This window comes from Colobus angolensis, unplaced genomic scaffold, assembly GCF_000951035.1.
Source record: "Colobus angolensis palliatus isolate OR3802 unplaced genomic scaffold, Cang.pa_1.0 Scaffold182, whole genome shotgun sequence".
NCBI lineage: Eukaryota > Metazoa > Chordata > Mammalia > Primates > Cercopithecidae > Colobus > Colobus angolensis.
Window position 1 is genome coordinate 2975261 of NW_012114955.1, and position 16501 is coordinate 2991761.

The 16501-nt window shown below is 41.2% G+C and overlaps 1 protein-coding gene across 1 annotated transcript in view; it reads right to left on the reverse strand.

The window, feature by feature from the left end:
- Window positions 1-201: 201 nt before the first annotated feature.
- The window catches only part of COPG2 (coatomer protein complex, subunit gamma 2), a 179305-nt gene continuing 163005 nt past the window's right edge, over window positions 202-16501 (reverse strand). Inside the window, exons 20-23 of the mRNA XM_011939614.1 lie at window positions 2192-2289; window positions 1323-1461; window positions 932-1030; window positions 202-482 (exon numbers count right to left, since the gene is read on the reverse strand). Of these exons, the coding sequence (XP_011795004.1) occupies window positions 352-482; window positions 932-1030; window positions 1323-1461; window positions 2192-2289 (467 nt within the window). The 3' untranslated portion in view covers window positions 202-351. The remainder of the gene's footprint in view (window positions 483-931; window positions 1031-1322; window positions 1462-2191; window positions 2290-16501) is intronic.

Consider the following 16501-nt stretch of genomic DNA (forward strand, 5'->3'; position numbering starts at 1 on the left):
CCACCCCTCTGGGATAAAAATTTTCCAGCATTGCCAGGAGCTTTCAGGTACACATTAAATTAAAGAATAAAATGAAGTTAAGCAGCTGGAGTATAGGATAGTATTTGATTTTCAAGATCACCTGAAGCTGCACTATCGTACCAAAGCTGACCAAGTATAATAAAAAGAAAAAAAAACAACCCATGCACAAAGATAGACACCTGCTTGATCTGCTGGCTCAGGGCCAAATGTTTAATTTGCTTCTCCAAAGTCATTCATCTTCAAAAGTGTGATTCTGGGAAACTGATGCCACTAGCCTAAAAGCCCACTGACCGTGAAGTGTACATCAGTCTCCTCTTGTCCAGTAAGCCTTTATCCAACAGAAGCTAAGATGACATCTATAGGTGTTCTCTCTTTGCTTCTGACAGTCACCTGCATGGTTACTCCATCGGCTAAGGCCAGCCTGGACCTCACCAATAAATCATAGCCACCTCTGAATATACCTGAGAGAAAAAAGTGAGGAAAACTATATTAAGAACCCAAAACAAGCAATGGATAATGAAATTTATCATGCTCTCCCTGCATCTCCTTTCTATTAGTTTAGCTTTTCCAGAGATTTGTGGAAATTGAATCCTACGCATAAATTCCAAATATATATTTTTTTATATTCCCATGAAACCAGGTACATAGAAGGTATTCAAAAATACCAATTTAGAGTACTCAGAAGGAATGTTGGTGGTGGCCTACCAAGGCCACCTGTTGGAGAGATTTAAGTGTTTTAGGTCAAATGTACATCTTAATAGCATGCAAAACAAATTATTCATTTTGACTGGGTTTCAAATTGTGGCTCATATAATGGGATGATGGGACAAGAGCAAGGCATAAGATGCCCATCTATATCCTATTAAGCTTTGTAAGAAAATGGAAGGAAAATCTGATGGAAGCTTCTTACCTGCCAGATAGAGCGAATGGGAATTCTTGTTCTCAGGTACTTTATCGGACCTCTCACATGGCTGCATGCCCAGAAATGTGATGATATTGTTGACAGCCTCTGTGTTGAGAAGATGTATGAGACAGTATTAGGAAAGTAAAGCACAGGGATCTCCCCCTGCACCAGTATATGCTGAGAGCTGGGGTGGAAGGGGTTGTTGGTGATGTGTAGAGGGAGGCTACTTGGACTAGAAAATGGCTGATCAGTTAGATGATGAAGACAGGGTGCTGGCCTTTTAAGTAAGAGATTTATGAAGTTTTTTTTTTTAAAGGAGTTCTTCTGGAGTAACAAATATACCTATTAGGTGTTATACTGCTATCAGGCAATATACTGATAGCAAAATGGGTCTCACCTTCAAGGGTTTTGGTAGAACTGAGGGCAAAGGTTTCCTCTTTCTCAAAGGTATCTCCCACCTCTTCCCAAGCAGCAGCAAAGTTAGGCTTCAGTACTTTCTGAATGTGGTCAGACACAGTCACTTCGAGATCTTCCAGCTAGTGGATAACAAACAGTCAGTAAAGAAAAGTCCTTTCTGTTATAGGGCAAAGATACAGGAATTAGTATGGTTCTCTGGAGCCTAGAGAAAACTCTACCACCAAAATAGTTTAAGTTCTGTAGTCTGGATAAATCTAATGCTGTAGCCCTTAGCAAACGAAAGCAAGAAAACAGAACATCTGGCAAGAGCCAAATTCAGATCAACATCTGTAGCCCTGAGGTACACAGTAGTCATGTTGTACCCACACTTGACCACTGAGTTCTGGGCACACAGTACCCTCTGATCATTTACTAAGAGGTTGATATTGTTAAAAGTTTTCCCTCCATTCTGTGAAGGCTTTTTAATCCATGATCTGGCTATAAACTAACAGTTGCTGAAGCAAAAACAAAAAACAAAACCAACCCCCGACCCCAAATCATTTTAAATAAAACTGATCTCAATGAAAATCATGTAATTATTTTCATTTCTTAATTATTCCTATTATAAAGAAAAAAAAAAAGGGTGAGTTTGTTTTAATGATGAAGTGGTAAATCTCAATTATCTCTGGCCTGATGCTGTCCAGTTACAGAGGAGGGTTAGTCCAGGTCCTCCTAAGTTGTCATCTGTTTCAGAAGAATAGAAATCCCATAAGTTTATGTCAGATGCTCCTAGAAAAATGTTCTCTCAAGGCAGAAGTCACTTAGTGTTGCGAAGGTGTCAAAGAAAGTCTCTCTGCTGGGAAGACTCACCACATACTCATCATCATACCCATCCTCATCTGGAACTCCAGTGTTAGGGTCACAGTCCCGGACTGTAAACTTCATGGTGCAGCTAAAGGTGCCTGCAACTGGAGGAGAAGGCAGGCAAACCTGCATCAGTGGGCAGTGCAAGCGAGAAGTTTCCATCATTTCTTAGGAAGTGCCACCTGTACTCAGCATTGTGTTCCACATTTTCCAGTTAAATACACATGCCCTGTTTTCTAGGGTAGTGGTTCTCAAAAGCAGCCTGCAAGCGGGTCAGAAAGGCAGTCTCACAAAGCATGAATGTAAAGTCTGTTCCACGCTGTGGGTTACAGCAGTACAGGAATGATAACATGGGCAAACTGTTTCTCTATTGGTATGAAGAAAGCAGCAGAGAGGTCCTTTTGGGGGCTTTTTGCCATGCCTATCTCAAAGAGGCCTAAATGTTGAAAAATAGTATTTTGTGAACCACTGCTGTAGGACCTGACCAAAAAAAAAAAAAAAAAAAAAAAAACCCGATGGTAAAAAAGCATACAGATCATCAGATTAACACTGACCAATCTCATCAGCATCTCAAATCACCAGACAGAACTTGCTTTATCTGTCAACCTTCAGCCTAAAGTGAGGAGGTCAGTAATGAGTTTCTAGTATTGGTAAAGTCAGTGTCTTAAATGGAAAAGCAAGTGGGCCGTTGTATGTTTTCACACAAGTGGTGTTAAGTAATAAGAAATGGAGGTGCGGGTACATTTTTGGAAAGTGAAGTCTTTATAAAGAAGACAGGATTTTCTGAAATGTTTGAAGGAGGGGATTTAGCAAGCAGGGATGAAGAAAAGGCATTTAGGATCTTACCTATGGTCTGGAAAAGCTTATAGGTACAAAAATATTAGATATTGGGGGAGTTAAAAAGTTATTTGGGGGATAGGCAAGGAGAGAAAATAACAGGCTCAGATGTAAAGACCATATATGACAGGTTGGGTAGTAAGACTTTCATCTGCTCAGTCTTGACTTTAAATTCCATCCATTCATCCATCCACACATGTAGTGACTGTCAATACATGTTGACATTACATGTAAAGGTATAAGCTTATGCGCCAGACACTTGGATAAAAAGATGACTGAGACATGACCTCTGTCTCTAGGAGCTGTCTAGGAGTTAAGTAAGCATGTGAGGCCGTGTGTGTGCGATCTATCTATGACATTACAACTCAATGCCATAGATCCTTTAAGTTTTAAGAGAGTGCCATGTGAAGGTGCAGGATTAACCAACAGCCGGGGAAAACTGTAAAAAATGTTAAACGACACAGTAGTTTAATTGGCTCTCAAAAGATGCAAAAGAGCTTTGGCAAGCAGAGGAAGATGTACAAACAAGCAAAAGGAAAGAGGCCAGAAAGTCCATGGGGCAGTTGGAAACAGTAAGAGGCATGCTAATGCCTAGGTGCTGAGAAGATAATTTGTTTCGGAATAAATTGTAAAATACCTTGTATTTCAAATGATTTTCCAACAGGCTCTGGTGAGCTGAGGCAGTCAAGAGATTGAAAGGTCAGAGATAAGCTAGACAAGATGTGCCTAATTTAAGCCACTGGTGGGGACTATGAAGAATGGGTCTAAATTCAGAGAGCAGATGGATTCAACAGAATACACTGAAAACAGATGATGGCAGTGGGTTGCCCCATATAGGAAAGAATGAACCTATCAAGTCTGCAGAATCAATTTCAATGCTACTAGGGGTTGAGGAAAGAATGAGTGTGCTTTAATAAAGACAGGATATTCTTCAGGGAGAAGGGGAAAGAAAGAAAGAAGTGAAAGTTAACACAAGGCCAGAATAGGTCAGGTGAGGCATTTTTTTTTTTTAAACAATGGAAGAGATATAGGATATGGTAGGGGAAAAGGTCATGATCAAGTTAGAATGAAGAGTCAGGAGAGACATTAAGCAAATAGCTAATAGCAACCCAGTGTGGTTCCAATTAAGCAGAATGGCTACAGCAAACGAGGAGGAATAAAGAGACAACATCAGGTATGAAGGTAGATCACAGACTGGGCACAGGGGCTGAGTTTTATGTGGAGGTAAAGACAGAAGACACTTACATGTAAGGACCTGATACAAAGAAACATATTAAGGAAGTAAATAGGAATGGTGTTAGTAGAGATAATGTTCCTGAAATCTTGGTGGGAATTTTTTACTTAAATGATACAATGACTGATACAATGAGAGGTTACAGGGATCTGAGGAAGTCCAGGTAGTAATCTATCGAAGCCGCTAGAGAGGATGACGAAATGGGGCGAGGAGGCGGGGGGGAGGGGGCTTTCCATGGCAAGAAAGTACTGAATGCACTGCCATAATGTAAAGATAAGCGTTACACAAACAAAGGAAGACAAACACCAAAGGGAATCAGGAAAGAATGCCCTGAAGATCTGCATTAAAACTGGTCTCTGAAATTAGGCTTGTCTTGTGAGGATTCACTGAAAATGACAGTCAACCATTAAGGAGATTTGTATGAAAAGAACCCAGCGGTGCCTGTACAGGTCCCAGCTACTCGGGAGGCTGAGGCAGGAGAATGGCATGAACCCAGGAGGCGGAGCTTGCAGTGAGCCGAGATCGCGCCACTGCTCTCCAGCCTGGGCGACAGAGCGAGACTCTGGCTCAAAAAAAAAGAAAAAGAAAAAGAAAGAAAAGAACCCAGTGAATTATAGAAAAGATGGATGCTGGCAGCTAAGACAGGAGAGGGACATGTGAGTTGAGCCAGGGTACAGAACATGCAGTGTGGCAAAGGGCAGAGTGGAAAAGGTGGGAGGGAGCTGCCAGGTCTCAACCACCTAGGGGAGACCATGACAAAGTAAGAGACACTTATGAGGCATTTCCAGAAAGCTTTGTTAGAATAATAATTAAAGAAAAGGGTATGTCACTAGGGCAAAAGATTAGAAAGAGGGCAAAAGAGATGGATCTGTACAGGCTAACTGCAGCAGTCTATGCAGGTCTGGACTGAACTGAGAAGGAATGGGTGCAGCATAGCATGTAGGACATCGAGGAAAGTTGGGCAGTGAGTGTCAAAATAAGCAATACACACCTACCTGGAAAATCGTGTTGAGTCTGTGGGAATGCTGTACAAATGGTGGGAGGGTTTTTCTCTAGGACAAATTCAGAAAGGGAAGGAGGAATGGTACTGGAAAGCAACATTAGAGTTGTCCTCAGATGAAAAGGAGTTAGTCACTAAGGAATGACACACATCAATGGGAAGGTAAGACAGCATTGCTGGGCCAAAAGTCATAATGTAAGCAATAAGAGACTGAAAGCAAAAGAAAGAAAATATTACATAAGGAAGGGCCAACTGGCAGAGGAGGTGTGGAATAAAGATTTAGAATGGGGTATCCTTTCTAGGTCTAAATGGTCGACTGCATGGGATATACACAGAAAGGGTAAGGAGCAAGGAATTCAGTAGGAGGAAGCAACAGACTAACTCTTGAAGCTTTTGAGGGAATGGCTAATTAAAGGACTTGCTTGATAGGAAAGTTATTAACTGGTGAATGCTGATCAAAAGCTATAGATGGGCCTGGTACGGTGGCTCACGCCTATAATCCCAGCAATTTGGGAGGCTGAGGCGGGCGGATCACCTGAGGTTGGGAGTTCAAGACCAGCCTGGCCAACAGTGTGAAACACTGTCTCTACTGAATAAAAAAAAAATACAAAATTAGCCAGGTGTGGTGGCACATGACTGTAATCCCAGCTACTCGGGAGGCTGAGGTAGGAGAATCACTTGAACCCAGGAGGCGGAGGTTACGGTGAGCCGAGATCGCGCCACTGCACTCCAGCCTAGGCAATAAGAGCAAAACTCTGTATCAAAAAAAAAAAAGTTATAGATGGCAACTTTAGAAATATTAGGCTTGATTTATTAAGAGAGTGTGAACAGGTAGTTTGTCCAGAGAATGGATTACTGCTACTAGATGGGGAATGGGTGATTATGAAGAGTGAAGTTTTAAAAAAAGTCTGTATCTATTTCTGTAGAGAGATGGTAGGACCGGGTGCAGTGGCTCAAGCTTCTAATTCCAGCATTTTGGGAGGCCGAGGCTGGCAGATCTCCTGAGGTCAGGAGTTTGAAACCAGCCTGGTCAAGATGGTGAAACACTGTCTCTACTAAAAATACAAAAACTAGCCGGGCGTAGTGGCACATGCCTGTAATCCTGGAGGTTTCAGTGAGCCAAAATCACGCCACTACACTCTAACCTGGGTGACAGAGTGAGACTCTGTCTCAAAAAAAGAAAAGAGAGATGGCAAGTGAAAGGATGACTGACAGTTAAGATATTGTAAACTACTGCACAGTGTTCCAATGAAGTTGCCTAGAAGTTACTCTGCTATGTGAGGATTGGCTAAAAGTGACAGACATTTCCTAGGAAACATGAATGAAAATATCACAGGGGAAGAGAAGATGGAGGCTGGAAGCTAAAAGATGAGAAGATGTAGGATTTAGGCTGGAGTGTGGAATATAAAGTGTGGGTTGGGGCTGGGCACGGTGGCTCATGCCTGTAATCCTAGCACTTTGGGGGTCTGAGGCAGGTGGATCGTTTGAGGTCAGGAGTTCAAGACCAGCCTGGCCAACGTGGTGAACCCCCATCTCTACCAAAAATGCAAAAACTGGCCGGGCATGGTGGCATGCGCCTGTAGTCCCAGCTACTTGGGAGGCTGAGGCAGTAGAATCACTTGAACCTGGGAGGTGGAGGTTGCAGTGTGCCGAGATCAGGCTACTGCACTCCAGCCTCGGTGACAAGAGTGAAATTCTGTCTCCAAAAAAAAAAAAAAGTATGGGTAGGGAAGGGCATTAATGAGGAACACCAGAAGACGGCAGAGCTGCATATGCAGTAGAGAGATATAAGTTAAGAAGAAAAGAGAATGCACAGAGTAAGTAGATAAATAAGAACTGGTGTCCTGAGGAAGTGCCATCTGGGAATCTTTGCTTGAATGATGTTTGAAGCAGGAAGTGCGCCCAACAGAGTGAAAGGTCAAGGAGTTGAAATGGGATGGATTCTAGACATAGGCAAGGAGGCAGGAACCCTATGAAGGTCGGAATGAACTGAAGTGCAAGTGTTCAGAGTGGTGTGGAGGTGATGAGGAAGAAAAGACTAAATCCATGAGAATGATACACAAGATTGTAGCTGAAAAAACAAGTGACTAAGTAACAGTTGTTTTTCTAGGGTCAACTGGGGAAAATAGTGGAAAAGCCTGCAGAAGAGATGAAGTCATTTGAAGATTGGCAGGTACTGACAGGAGGGGTACAGCCCCATAATTGTAAGATTAAATAAGGAGAGACTGGGAACTGTGTAAAGGGAGAACTATACAAAGAGTAGGTATGCATAGGTGGAGTGGCAAGGACAGGTAAAATGAGAAAAGTGTTTCCCAGAATGGGAAATCTTGTAAACCTTTTAAATGTGGGTCTATTTGGTCAAATGTTGGCTCTTAATTGCAGACTTTGAAAAGCAGTAGATACAATGGGAAGAACAGGTGCTTGAAAAGTAATGGGAAGCTTTTGTGAGAAGTTTAATTAGAAGGATTAGAAGGAGGTAGATTAAGATGAGCCCTAACAGGGCAGCATTTAAAGACACCAGGATAGATCTTTGAGTAGTTTGTAGAATGGATGACTAATATTGGGAGAGGAGTGGCTGGAGATTACATTGGAAACCCATCTAAAGGGTAAAACTTCTTTGTTTCCAGGTACAGATGGTAGATGAAATTATACTCTATATAATTAAGATAAGGGAGGGCAAATCACCAAAGGGGAAAAACAAATGAATATCATGTAAGTGCTGTATTAAAGTTACTCTTAGAAGTTACTCTGTCATGTGAAGATTTTCTACAGATGAGAGGCAGATACTAGAGAGAATCTGGCTAGGAAGTGCCATTCAGGGGGAGATAGAGTTCATCTGAATGAAATATGGATGGCAGTTAAAAGCAGGGAGGCTGAAGATAAGGTAGCGTACATCTTTAGGGCAAGACAGGTAACAGGGAAAAAAGGAATAGGAGAAAACATTATAGTTGCCTCCAGATGAAAAGGTCATTTGAAGAATGGCAGGACTGACTGACAGTCCTGTATTTGGGCCAAAAGACATGAAGAGGAGTTAAAGCTAAGGGAAGCATTATATAAACTAGATAACGATTCTGAAAAGGTGGCATGGTAATAAGAAAGACCACAGCGCCATAAAGATGCCCGGAGAATCCCGCCAGATCTCAGAATGGGCCCAACTGGCTAAATATAGTGGGTGTAAGGCCAGATTGCAGTGACTAGTATATGGGAGAGAAGGAAAGACCTGAATAGGAATGAGTCAGTAGATTTGCTCTTGATGCCTTAGTGGAAGATTTTTAATTAAAGGGCTTGGTTGAGGGAGAAGTTGAGAGCAGTGCTCCTTAGAATGTCTAACATGGCACTATCTAGGAATCTGTTAGAAATTTGAATTCTTCTCCCCTCCCCCAGACCTAGTCAGTCAGAAACTCAGGGTACATTGATCTGTTCTCACATTGCTATGAAGAAATACCTGGGACTGGGTAACTTATAAAGAAAAGATGTCTGATTGGCTCAAGGTTCCATAGGCTGTACAGGAAGCATGGCTGAAGAAGCCTCAGGAAACTCACAATCATGGCAGCAGGTGAATGGTGGGGAGCCAGCACTTCACAGGAGAAAGAAAGACAGTGGGAGGAGGTACCATGCACTTAAAAAAAATCAGATCGTGTGAGAACTCTATCACAAGAACAGTGCCAAGGGGATGGTGCTAAACCATCTATGAGAAACTGGCCTCATGATCCAGTCACCTCCCACCAGGCCCTACCTCCAACACTGGGGATGACAATTCGACATGAGATTTGAGTGGGGACACAGATCCAAACCACATCATGGGGTAAGGCCCTGCAGCTTGTCTTAACCAGCTGCAATTGGAGAACCACTGCTTTAGACAAAGGCAGGCTAGGAACAATTCTGATAAAGAGCCTCTTCTAGCAACTGTCGTGTTAGGGTTAGCTGAAAATTAGAAGAAGCAACTGAAGAGACTTGAATGAAAGGACAGGAGAGATGGAAAGAATGGAGGTGATGGAGGATACAAAAGGGAAGGGATAAATGAATGAGGCTGGAGGCTGAACTTGCAGCACAGTAAGTGGGCCAGTGAGGAAGGGCACTGAAGCGTGACGGGATGAGGAATACTGGGACAGGGAGAGTGGCAACTCTGGTAGAGTGATTTTACATTAATCTAGTCACAGCCACTCAAGAAGACAGAGGAAGAAGAGAATGTGGCTAGGTAAGAACTGAGGTTATGAGGGGTCACTGTTCAGGAAGCTTTGGACCTCAGATCCAGTGTGCAGTCTGAACAGTGAGTGCTGAGTGTGAGGGGTATGTTTATCCAAAAGACAGTACTGAATCTATGGGAATGACATATACAGAGTCTCTGAATGAAGGAAGGATGCTGAATATAGTTTTTATAAGGCAAAATAAAAAGGTGTACAATAGTGAAGTTAAAATTGTTTCCAGACGAGAAGGCATCACTTAGTATTGACCAAAAAAAGTGTCAATGATACTAATTGGAGGTATTTGGCACCATACTTGTGCGAAAGGTCATGATGGAAAAGAAAGAAGCCAAGTTAGATGCTATCTAAGGGGAAGGGAAGGCTTATCTGAAGAGTAGAAAACCAGTTTTGAATGAAGGAGAGAGTGGGGATATGAGGGGAGGAAACCTCAAAAAGAATATGTATCCATCACTATGAAAGGTTAGGCTCTACAGGGGAAGCCTCCAAAGGGAAATTTGGAAAAACATTCTGAGAGGGACATTAAGGATGTACTCAAAAATTAAGAATGTTAGGACTTGCCAAAAGTGAGAGAAGCAACTGAGGAGACTTGTATGCAAAAATCTCAAAGAAGGAGAACAAAAGACGGAGGTTGGATGCTAAATAGGGTGAGAGGATATGTGAATGAGGTAGGGGGCAGAACATGCAGTGTAGAAAAACAACAGATACAGAAGGGCATTAAAGAGGGCTAAATGGGAACATTAGGAAATGAGAGTTGGGAATTTGTCAGAGTTGTGTATTAACAAGAAGACAGTAAGGTAAGAAGGTGGCACAGTAAGAACACGGGTATAAGGTTTTGCTGTCCAGGAAGCTTTGCTGGAAAAACGTTAGAAGTAATGGGTTTGGTCAGTATGGTGAGAGGTGAGAGAGGCTAAGTGGGATGGGCATAAGGGCAGGCCAGTGGCAAGAATCCTATGAAAGTGTAGGCAGATCTGAAAGCACAGGCAAATGCAATGGAGAATGTGGCACAGGGCAGAGGGCAGTGGGCTGAGCAGCGAGTGCCCAAGGGGAGGGGAGTATCCAGAAGAACCCATGGAGTCCCTAAGAATGACACACAGGTGATAGCTGAAAGAAGGAGGGACATAGAAGAATCAGCAGCATGATTGTCTGGGGCAAAATAAGGAAGAAAGGAATGGAAGAAGAAAGTGAAGAGTTCCTGCTGATGTGAGGGGATGACTGGAGGAATGGCAGATATTGACTGGTAGGTAAAGGAACCATTTTTGGACCAAGGTTACGATGGAATAAGAAGGAAGAGAGAGCTGGCTGAGTAAAGGACTATTGTATAAAATAGACAAAAGTTAAGAGTAGATGGAGTGGCAACTAGGCAGATCAGTTGTGTTTTTAAAATGGGAAACTGCTAAGATCTCAAAATGGGCCCAAGTGGTCAAATTGGGTGGGAAGGCCCAATGGTAATGAATGGTGCATCTAACAGAGCTTCGGGGACCCAGGCAGGAATGGGAATTAGTAGATTAGCTCTTGATGCTGCAGGTAGAAATTTTTGGTTAAAAACTTGGTTAATAAGAAAGTTTAAGGGAGTTTTATTAAGATGTATTCTCCTAAAAAGGCACTGCTAGCAACCTTTAAATACATGGGTATTGACCATTTAGGGAGGGCAGGTGAGTAGTTTGTCTGTAGAGGAAATTAATTGTATTTCTTGAAGACTGGTAGGGAATCATGAGGGAAGTAAACCTCAAGAGTATAATGCTATATCCGTTGCTATGATAATTTAATGCTAGTAGCCAAAATGGATAAGATATGATAGAGCATAATAGAATAAGAAGAAAGGGGTTTTCATCTAAGTAATGGGAGCACTGTTAATTACAGCAGGGTTCTGAGTGGTCAAGTTGCAAAAAGACAAATAAGAACTGTAATGGAGTAATCTGTCAAATCTCAGAAGGGTCTAATGGGTTAAATGTGTGTTGTTGAAGATTGCAATGAGTGGTGTAGATGGTGAAGAGCAGCGAAGGCCTGAATACGAGCAGGAGTCAGAAAACAGACTAGCTCTTCAAGTCTTGATGGGAATTTTTTTCCTATTGAGAACACATACACATACGTTTATACAGCACTGCAAACACAGCACTACGTATTATTTATGGGTATGTAGTAAAATTATGAAAATATGCATGAGGATAAGTATCAGATTCACGTAGTGATTTTCTCTTGGAAAGGAGAGAGGTAAATGATTTTGGGGAGTGATACCGAGGAATTCTCAACTATATGTGCAATATTTCTTTAAAAAAGATCTGAAGCAAATACAACATCAAGATAGGAAGAAGTGGGTGTATTAATTTTGGGGGAATGAAAAGTTTTAATTAAAGGGCTTGGTTGATAGAAAGGTTAGAGGGGGAAGATCAGGGTGAATCTTGATTCAAAGCTACTGACAGTACCTGAAAGACACTGGTTTGACAGAGCAACTGGAAAGCATGGGTGGGTGGTTTATTTGGTGAGAAGGTGATCTGTATTTGGTGTGGAGCAAATGGATGGCATTGAGGGAGTATACCTCAAGAGTATACCTTGAGAGAAGGGTGTATCCATCACTGTGATTATCGATGGAAGCTGATGTTAATATATATGACAGTGCAAATAAAGGAAATTAGGAAGAACTTGCTGAAGTATGATGTTGAGATTTGCTCAGAAAAGAAATATTATGTTAGAACTGGCTGTAAGAGCAACTATTAAGATATGTATAAAAAAAGAGTGAGCAGCCTGGGCACAGTGGCTCATGCCTGTAATCCCAACACCCTGGGATGCCGAGTGGGGCGGATCACCTCAGGTCAGGAGTTTTAAGACCAGCTGGCCAACATGGAGAAACCCTATCTCTACTAAAAATACAAAAAAATTAGCTGGGCGTGGTGGCGGGTGCCTGTAATCCCGGCTACTCGGGAGGCTGAGGCAGGAGAATTGCTTGAACCCCAGAGGTGGAGGCTGCAGTGAGCCAAGATGGCACCACTGCACTCCAGCCTGGGCAACAGAGTAAGACTCTGTCTCAAAAAAAAAAAAAAAGTAGAGAAGGAAAAACTTAAGAAAAATTGAAGCTAAAATTAAGGAAGGAGAAGGCATGGTTTAGGTTAGGGTGCTGAGCATGCGATGCAATTTTGCAAAATGTTAAACAGGGAAGGGTATAAGGAGGGCCAGGATGAGGAGCACCGAGAATCAGAATTACAAGTTCAGTGGAGTTGTATGTTAAGCTAGATACCAACCATGGGAGAAAAGAGGGGAGTGAGAACATAGCAAATAAGAATTGGAGTATATGTTGCTGCCCAGAAAGCTGTGTTGGAAAAAGATTTGAAGCAATTGGTGGAGTCAACAGAATGCGAGGTTAGAGAATGATTTATGCGATGGACTTAAAATGGGTCAGAGCAGGGATCCCAGGACGTCCAGACTGAATGGAGGGTGGGAAGAGATTAAGTACAAAGTGAGAAATAAGGAAGATGGAAGATGGTTGAATAGTGCTGAATATCAAGAGTGTACATATCATCCAAAAGAGATGGTTATATCCACTAAATGATACAGCTGAATGAAGAAAGAATGCTGGAGAAAATGTAAGGAGTTTGCAGTCCAAGGAGAAAGACAAAAAGGAGAAAAGGAGCAGAAGGGAAATGTTCAGGTTGTTTGTAAATGGAAAGACATTATTTGAATAGTCACAGATAATGATAGGAAAAATGGCTGTTGCTCTATACTTAAGCCAAAGATCATGATAGAAAAAATAAACAGAGGATAGCAAGTCAATAAGTGGGACGTTGTATAAATTAGAAAGCAGTTTTGAGTAGGTGGAAAAACAAGAAAACAGATCAAGTATAAATTAAAGAAACAGAACTGTCAGATCGCAGAAGAATCATATACAGAATGAGAAAAGATCAGGAGTCTAAAAAAGAACAGAAGTTGGATAGGCTGGCACTTGAAGTCTTAGTGGGAAATTTACTTCTTAAGTGACTGCTTGCTAGGGAAGGTTAGAAGGAGATGAATTAAGATAAATCCTGATAAGAAGCCATTGGTGGAAACCTTAAAAACATGAGGACTGACAGGTATAGATTGGGATTTTCTTTGCAGAACAAATGAATGTTATTGGTTGAGGACTGGTTGGGAATCATGATAAGGTTAACATCCAGAGAATAATACAGCATTCATTTATTATAGAGTCAGTGGGTAAATGATTTGTAGAGTATTTACGATATGGCAGGGCAGATATTCAAAGGGAGCTATGAAAGGACACAGCAGTAAATATGATGTTAAATTGGCCAAGAAGTTAAGAAATAATGTTAGGATTGGCTGAAAGTTAAGAGAAGCAGCTGAGAAGACTTGTATATATAAAAAAGAAGAAAGGAAAAGGGAGAGAAGATGCTTGGTTGGAGAAAAAAAAAAAAGTATGAATTAGTCTGGGTTTGGAATATGCAAGGTATGAAACAGGAAATATTATTGAGACCAGAATGGAGAATTCAGATATCACCAGCTATCTGTTCATACAGCCTAAATACTTGTTAATATGAAAAGATTTAGATTATATATACATCTCACCAAGTACTTAGAAAATCTGGTGCAGTGAGTTAGCATTCTTGTGCTAACAAAAACTTTTAGCTTGCACCCAAGCCTGCTTGAGATGGCATATTTTTGCTGTGGCTCTTGTGCCGATAGACTTATTCCCTATGCTGAAGGATGTTAAATGTGTTGTGCAGTATTCCTGTCATCTTCCCCATAATATGAGTGGGGCAATTCAAGCAGCTCATCAGGTGGTAAGTCAGTATTTCCAAAAAACTTGTTTATATATTTTATTTAAAAATATAATGCATTTGTTATTTATACTGAAAACATTCCATTGTTCCTTGCAGTACAAAAGGCAAATGCAATTATAGTCTTTATTATAGTATGAGACCATTTTGTACTACAAACATGTCTGCTAATGAACTGATGATATGTTAAATAATTAGGTCATTATCCTTTAAAATGGCATATATTATGAGAAATACTTAAAAGTTTTTTTTTTTTATCATAGTGTTTTAGTGATAATTGAGAAAATAGGTTGAGTTGTTTTAAGGGAGATGGATAAGAGCTTTATCAAATTTAAGAAAATGCAATGTAAGTGTTTGCTACCAAAAATTATTATTCAAGCACAGGATAATGAAAATTGCTTTTACTTAAAAAGTTGAGTCAAGAAGAAGACGGTGTAGTCAGTTCTTAAAGGGAGAAAGAAAGGGACGAGATAAAATAACTAAAAATTGGACATAAGAGAGACAGTGTCCAGGAAAGTACATTTGCATTAAAAAGTGCAATTGACAGAAAGATTAGTGACACATTCAGTAAAGTGGACATAAAACAAGGCAAGTGGCAGGGATCCTACCAAGGAACAAACAGAGAACCAAAGAAGTTCAGCACAGTATGCTGGAAAGAAGAAATTCTGAAAGGGACGGAGCAGTGAATGGAGAAGAGAAGGAGGTGCTTGACAGCAAGATCTTAGTGAATGCAGAGAAGTGACACACAGTGGATGGGTGGTTAACAATGTACTCTTCCAAGGCAGAAAAAGAAAAACAACAAAATAAAGGGAAAAGGCATTTAAAATTTACCTTAGGATGGGAAAAGTCATGCGAGGATGACATACTAAAAAACAAGATTTGCTACTATAATCGTATCATATGGAATAAGGAAGAAAATACCTGATGGACACTAAAAAGAGCACTGCGTGGATTTGGCAACATTTCAGAGTAACTTAAGTAAACACAGGGCAAATCCACTTCACAATAAGGAAACCCAGAAACAATGAGGTCAGAAGAACAAGAGCATACATTAAGAAAAGTTATAAGATTAAAGATGCACCAAAGATACGGAAGGGAAAAAGGGTGAGGTAGAAAAGAAGCAAGTCAGAAGACAACTATATGCATCCGAATAGAATATTAGAAAAAGGCAAAAAAAAAAAAAAAAAAAAAAAAAAAAAAAAGGTGGAGAGGCACGGTACATTGAGTAGTATACTTAAATCTGATTCCAAAAAGGAGGAAAGAAGTTCAGAAATGAGTAAAGAGGAACCGAGCTGAGACAGGGGAAAGGGCACCAGGAAATGGAACTGAAGGGTGCACATCCACATCTAGAAAGGGTTGCTCACTGCACCAGAAAGACAGTGGTGAACAAATTATGGGTGGCACAGGGGCTTCAGAGTGTCAAAGAAGAGAAAGAGGTGCAGAACGGATTGCCGAATGAGCTTCCAGGTAGGACTAACAGAGTCTTTAAGAAAATCCAAAAATGAGATGAAAACATCCTGAATAATAATGAAAAGATAGGAAAGATGCATGGATTAACAGCATGAATGAAGATAATGAAAATACTACAGTAGAGCAAAAAGAATGCATGATGGGGATAAGAGGAGCAGGGAGTAACTGGAGGCAGTCCTAAAGGTGGAATCTTGCCACCTGGGTCACAGTATGTAAACCTCAAGGATAGAAAATATTAAAATAACAAAATATTGTACGGGTATGGAAGCTATCAGGCTGATATGAAGGGGGTTTAGAGTATAGGTCGCTTTCATGTACTGAAGGGCAAAAGTTTCAATGCAGATCTTGAAGAGAAATCCTTTTCAAGAGTCAAAGGGTGAGTGTGGAGTAGAGAAACAAGGGGAGGGAAGAATGGGGTGGAAGGATACCAGAGGAAGAAAAGAAAGTGTGCAAAAGAAAGTGCTTCCATGAGAAGACTACCAGGTTAGTTAGAATACGAAAAACATGAAAAATGTGAAGTAAGAAGTATAAAAAGCACATGAAAGAATTAGCAAAAAAATGAACAAACAAAAACAGGTAGAAAGGGGGCATTCTGGCGCTTCCAAACAATGATCTTCAACAGTAAATGCAAGCACAAGAAGGCTCCAGGCCTAAAATGGGAGTCAGGGAGTCCGGGTGGCCATAGGGAGTCAAGGTGACCGTCCACATCAGTGATTCTTATCTGGGGTGGGGGGTGGGTTTCACCCGAGGGAGGGCTGGGGGCATGGACCCCCAGGCAGGCCTATCCAGTCATCTGAGGGGTGAGCA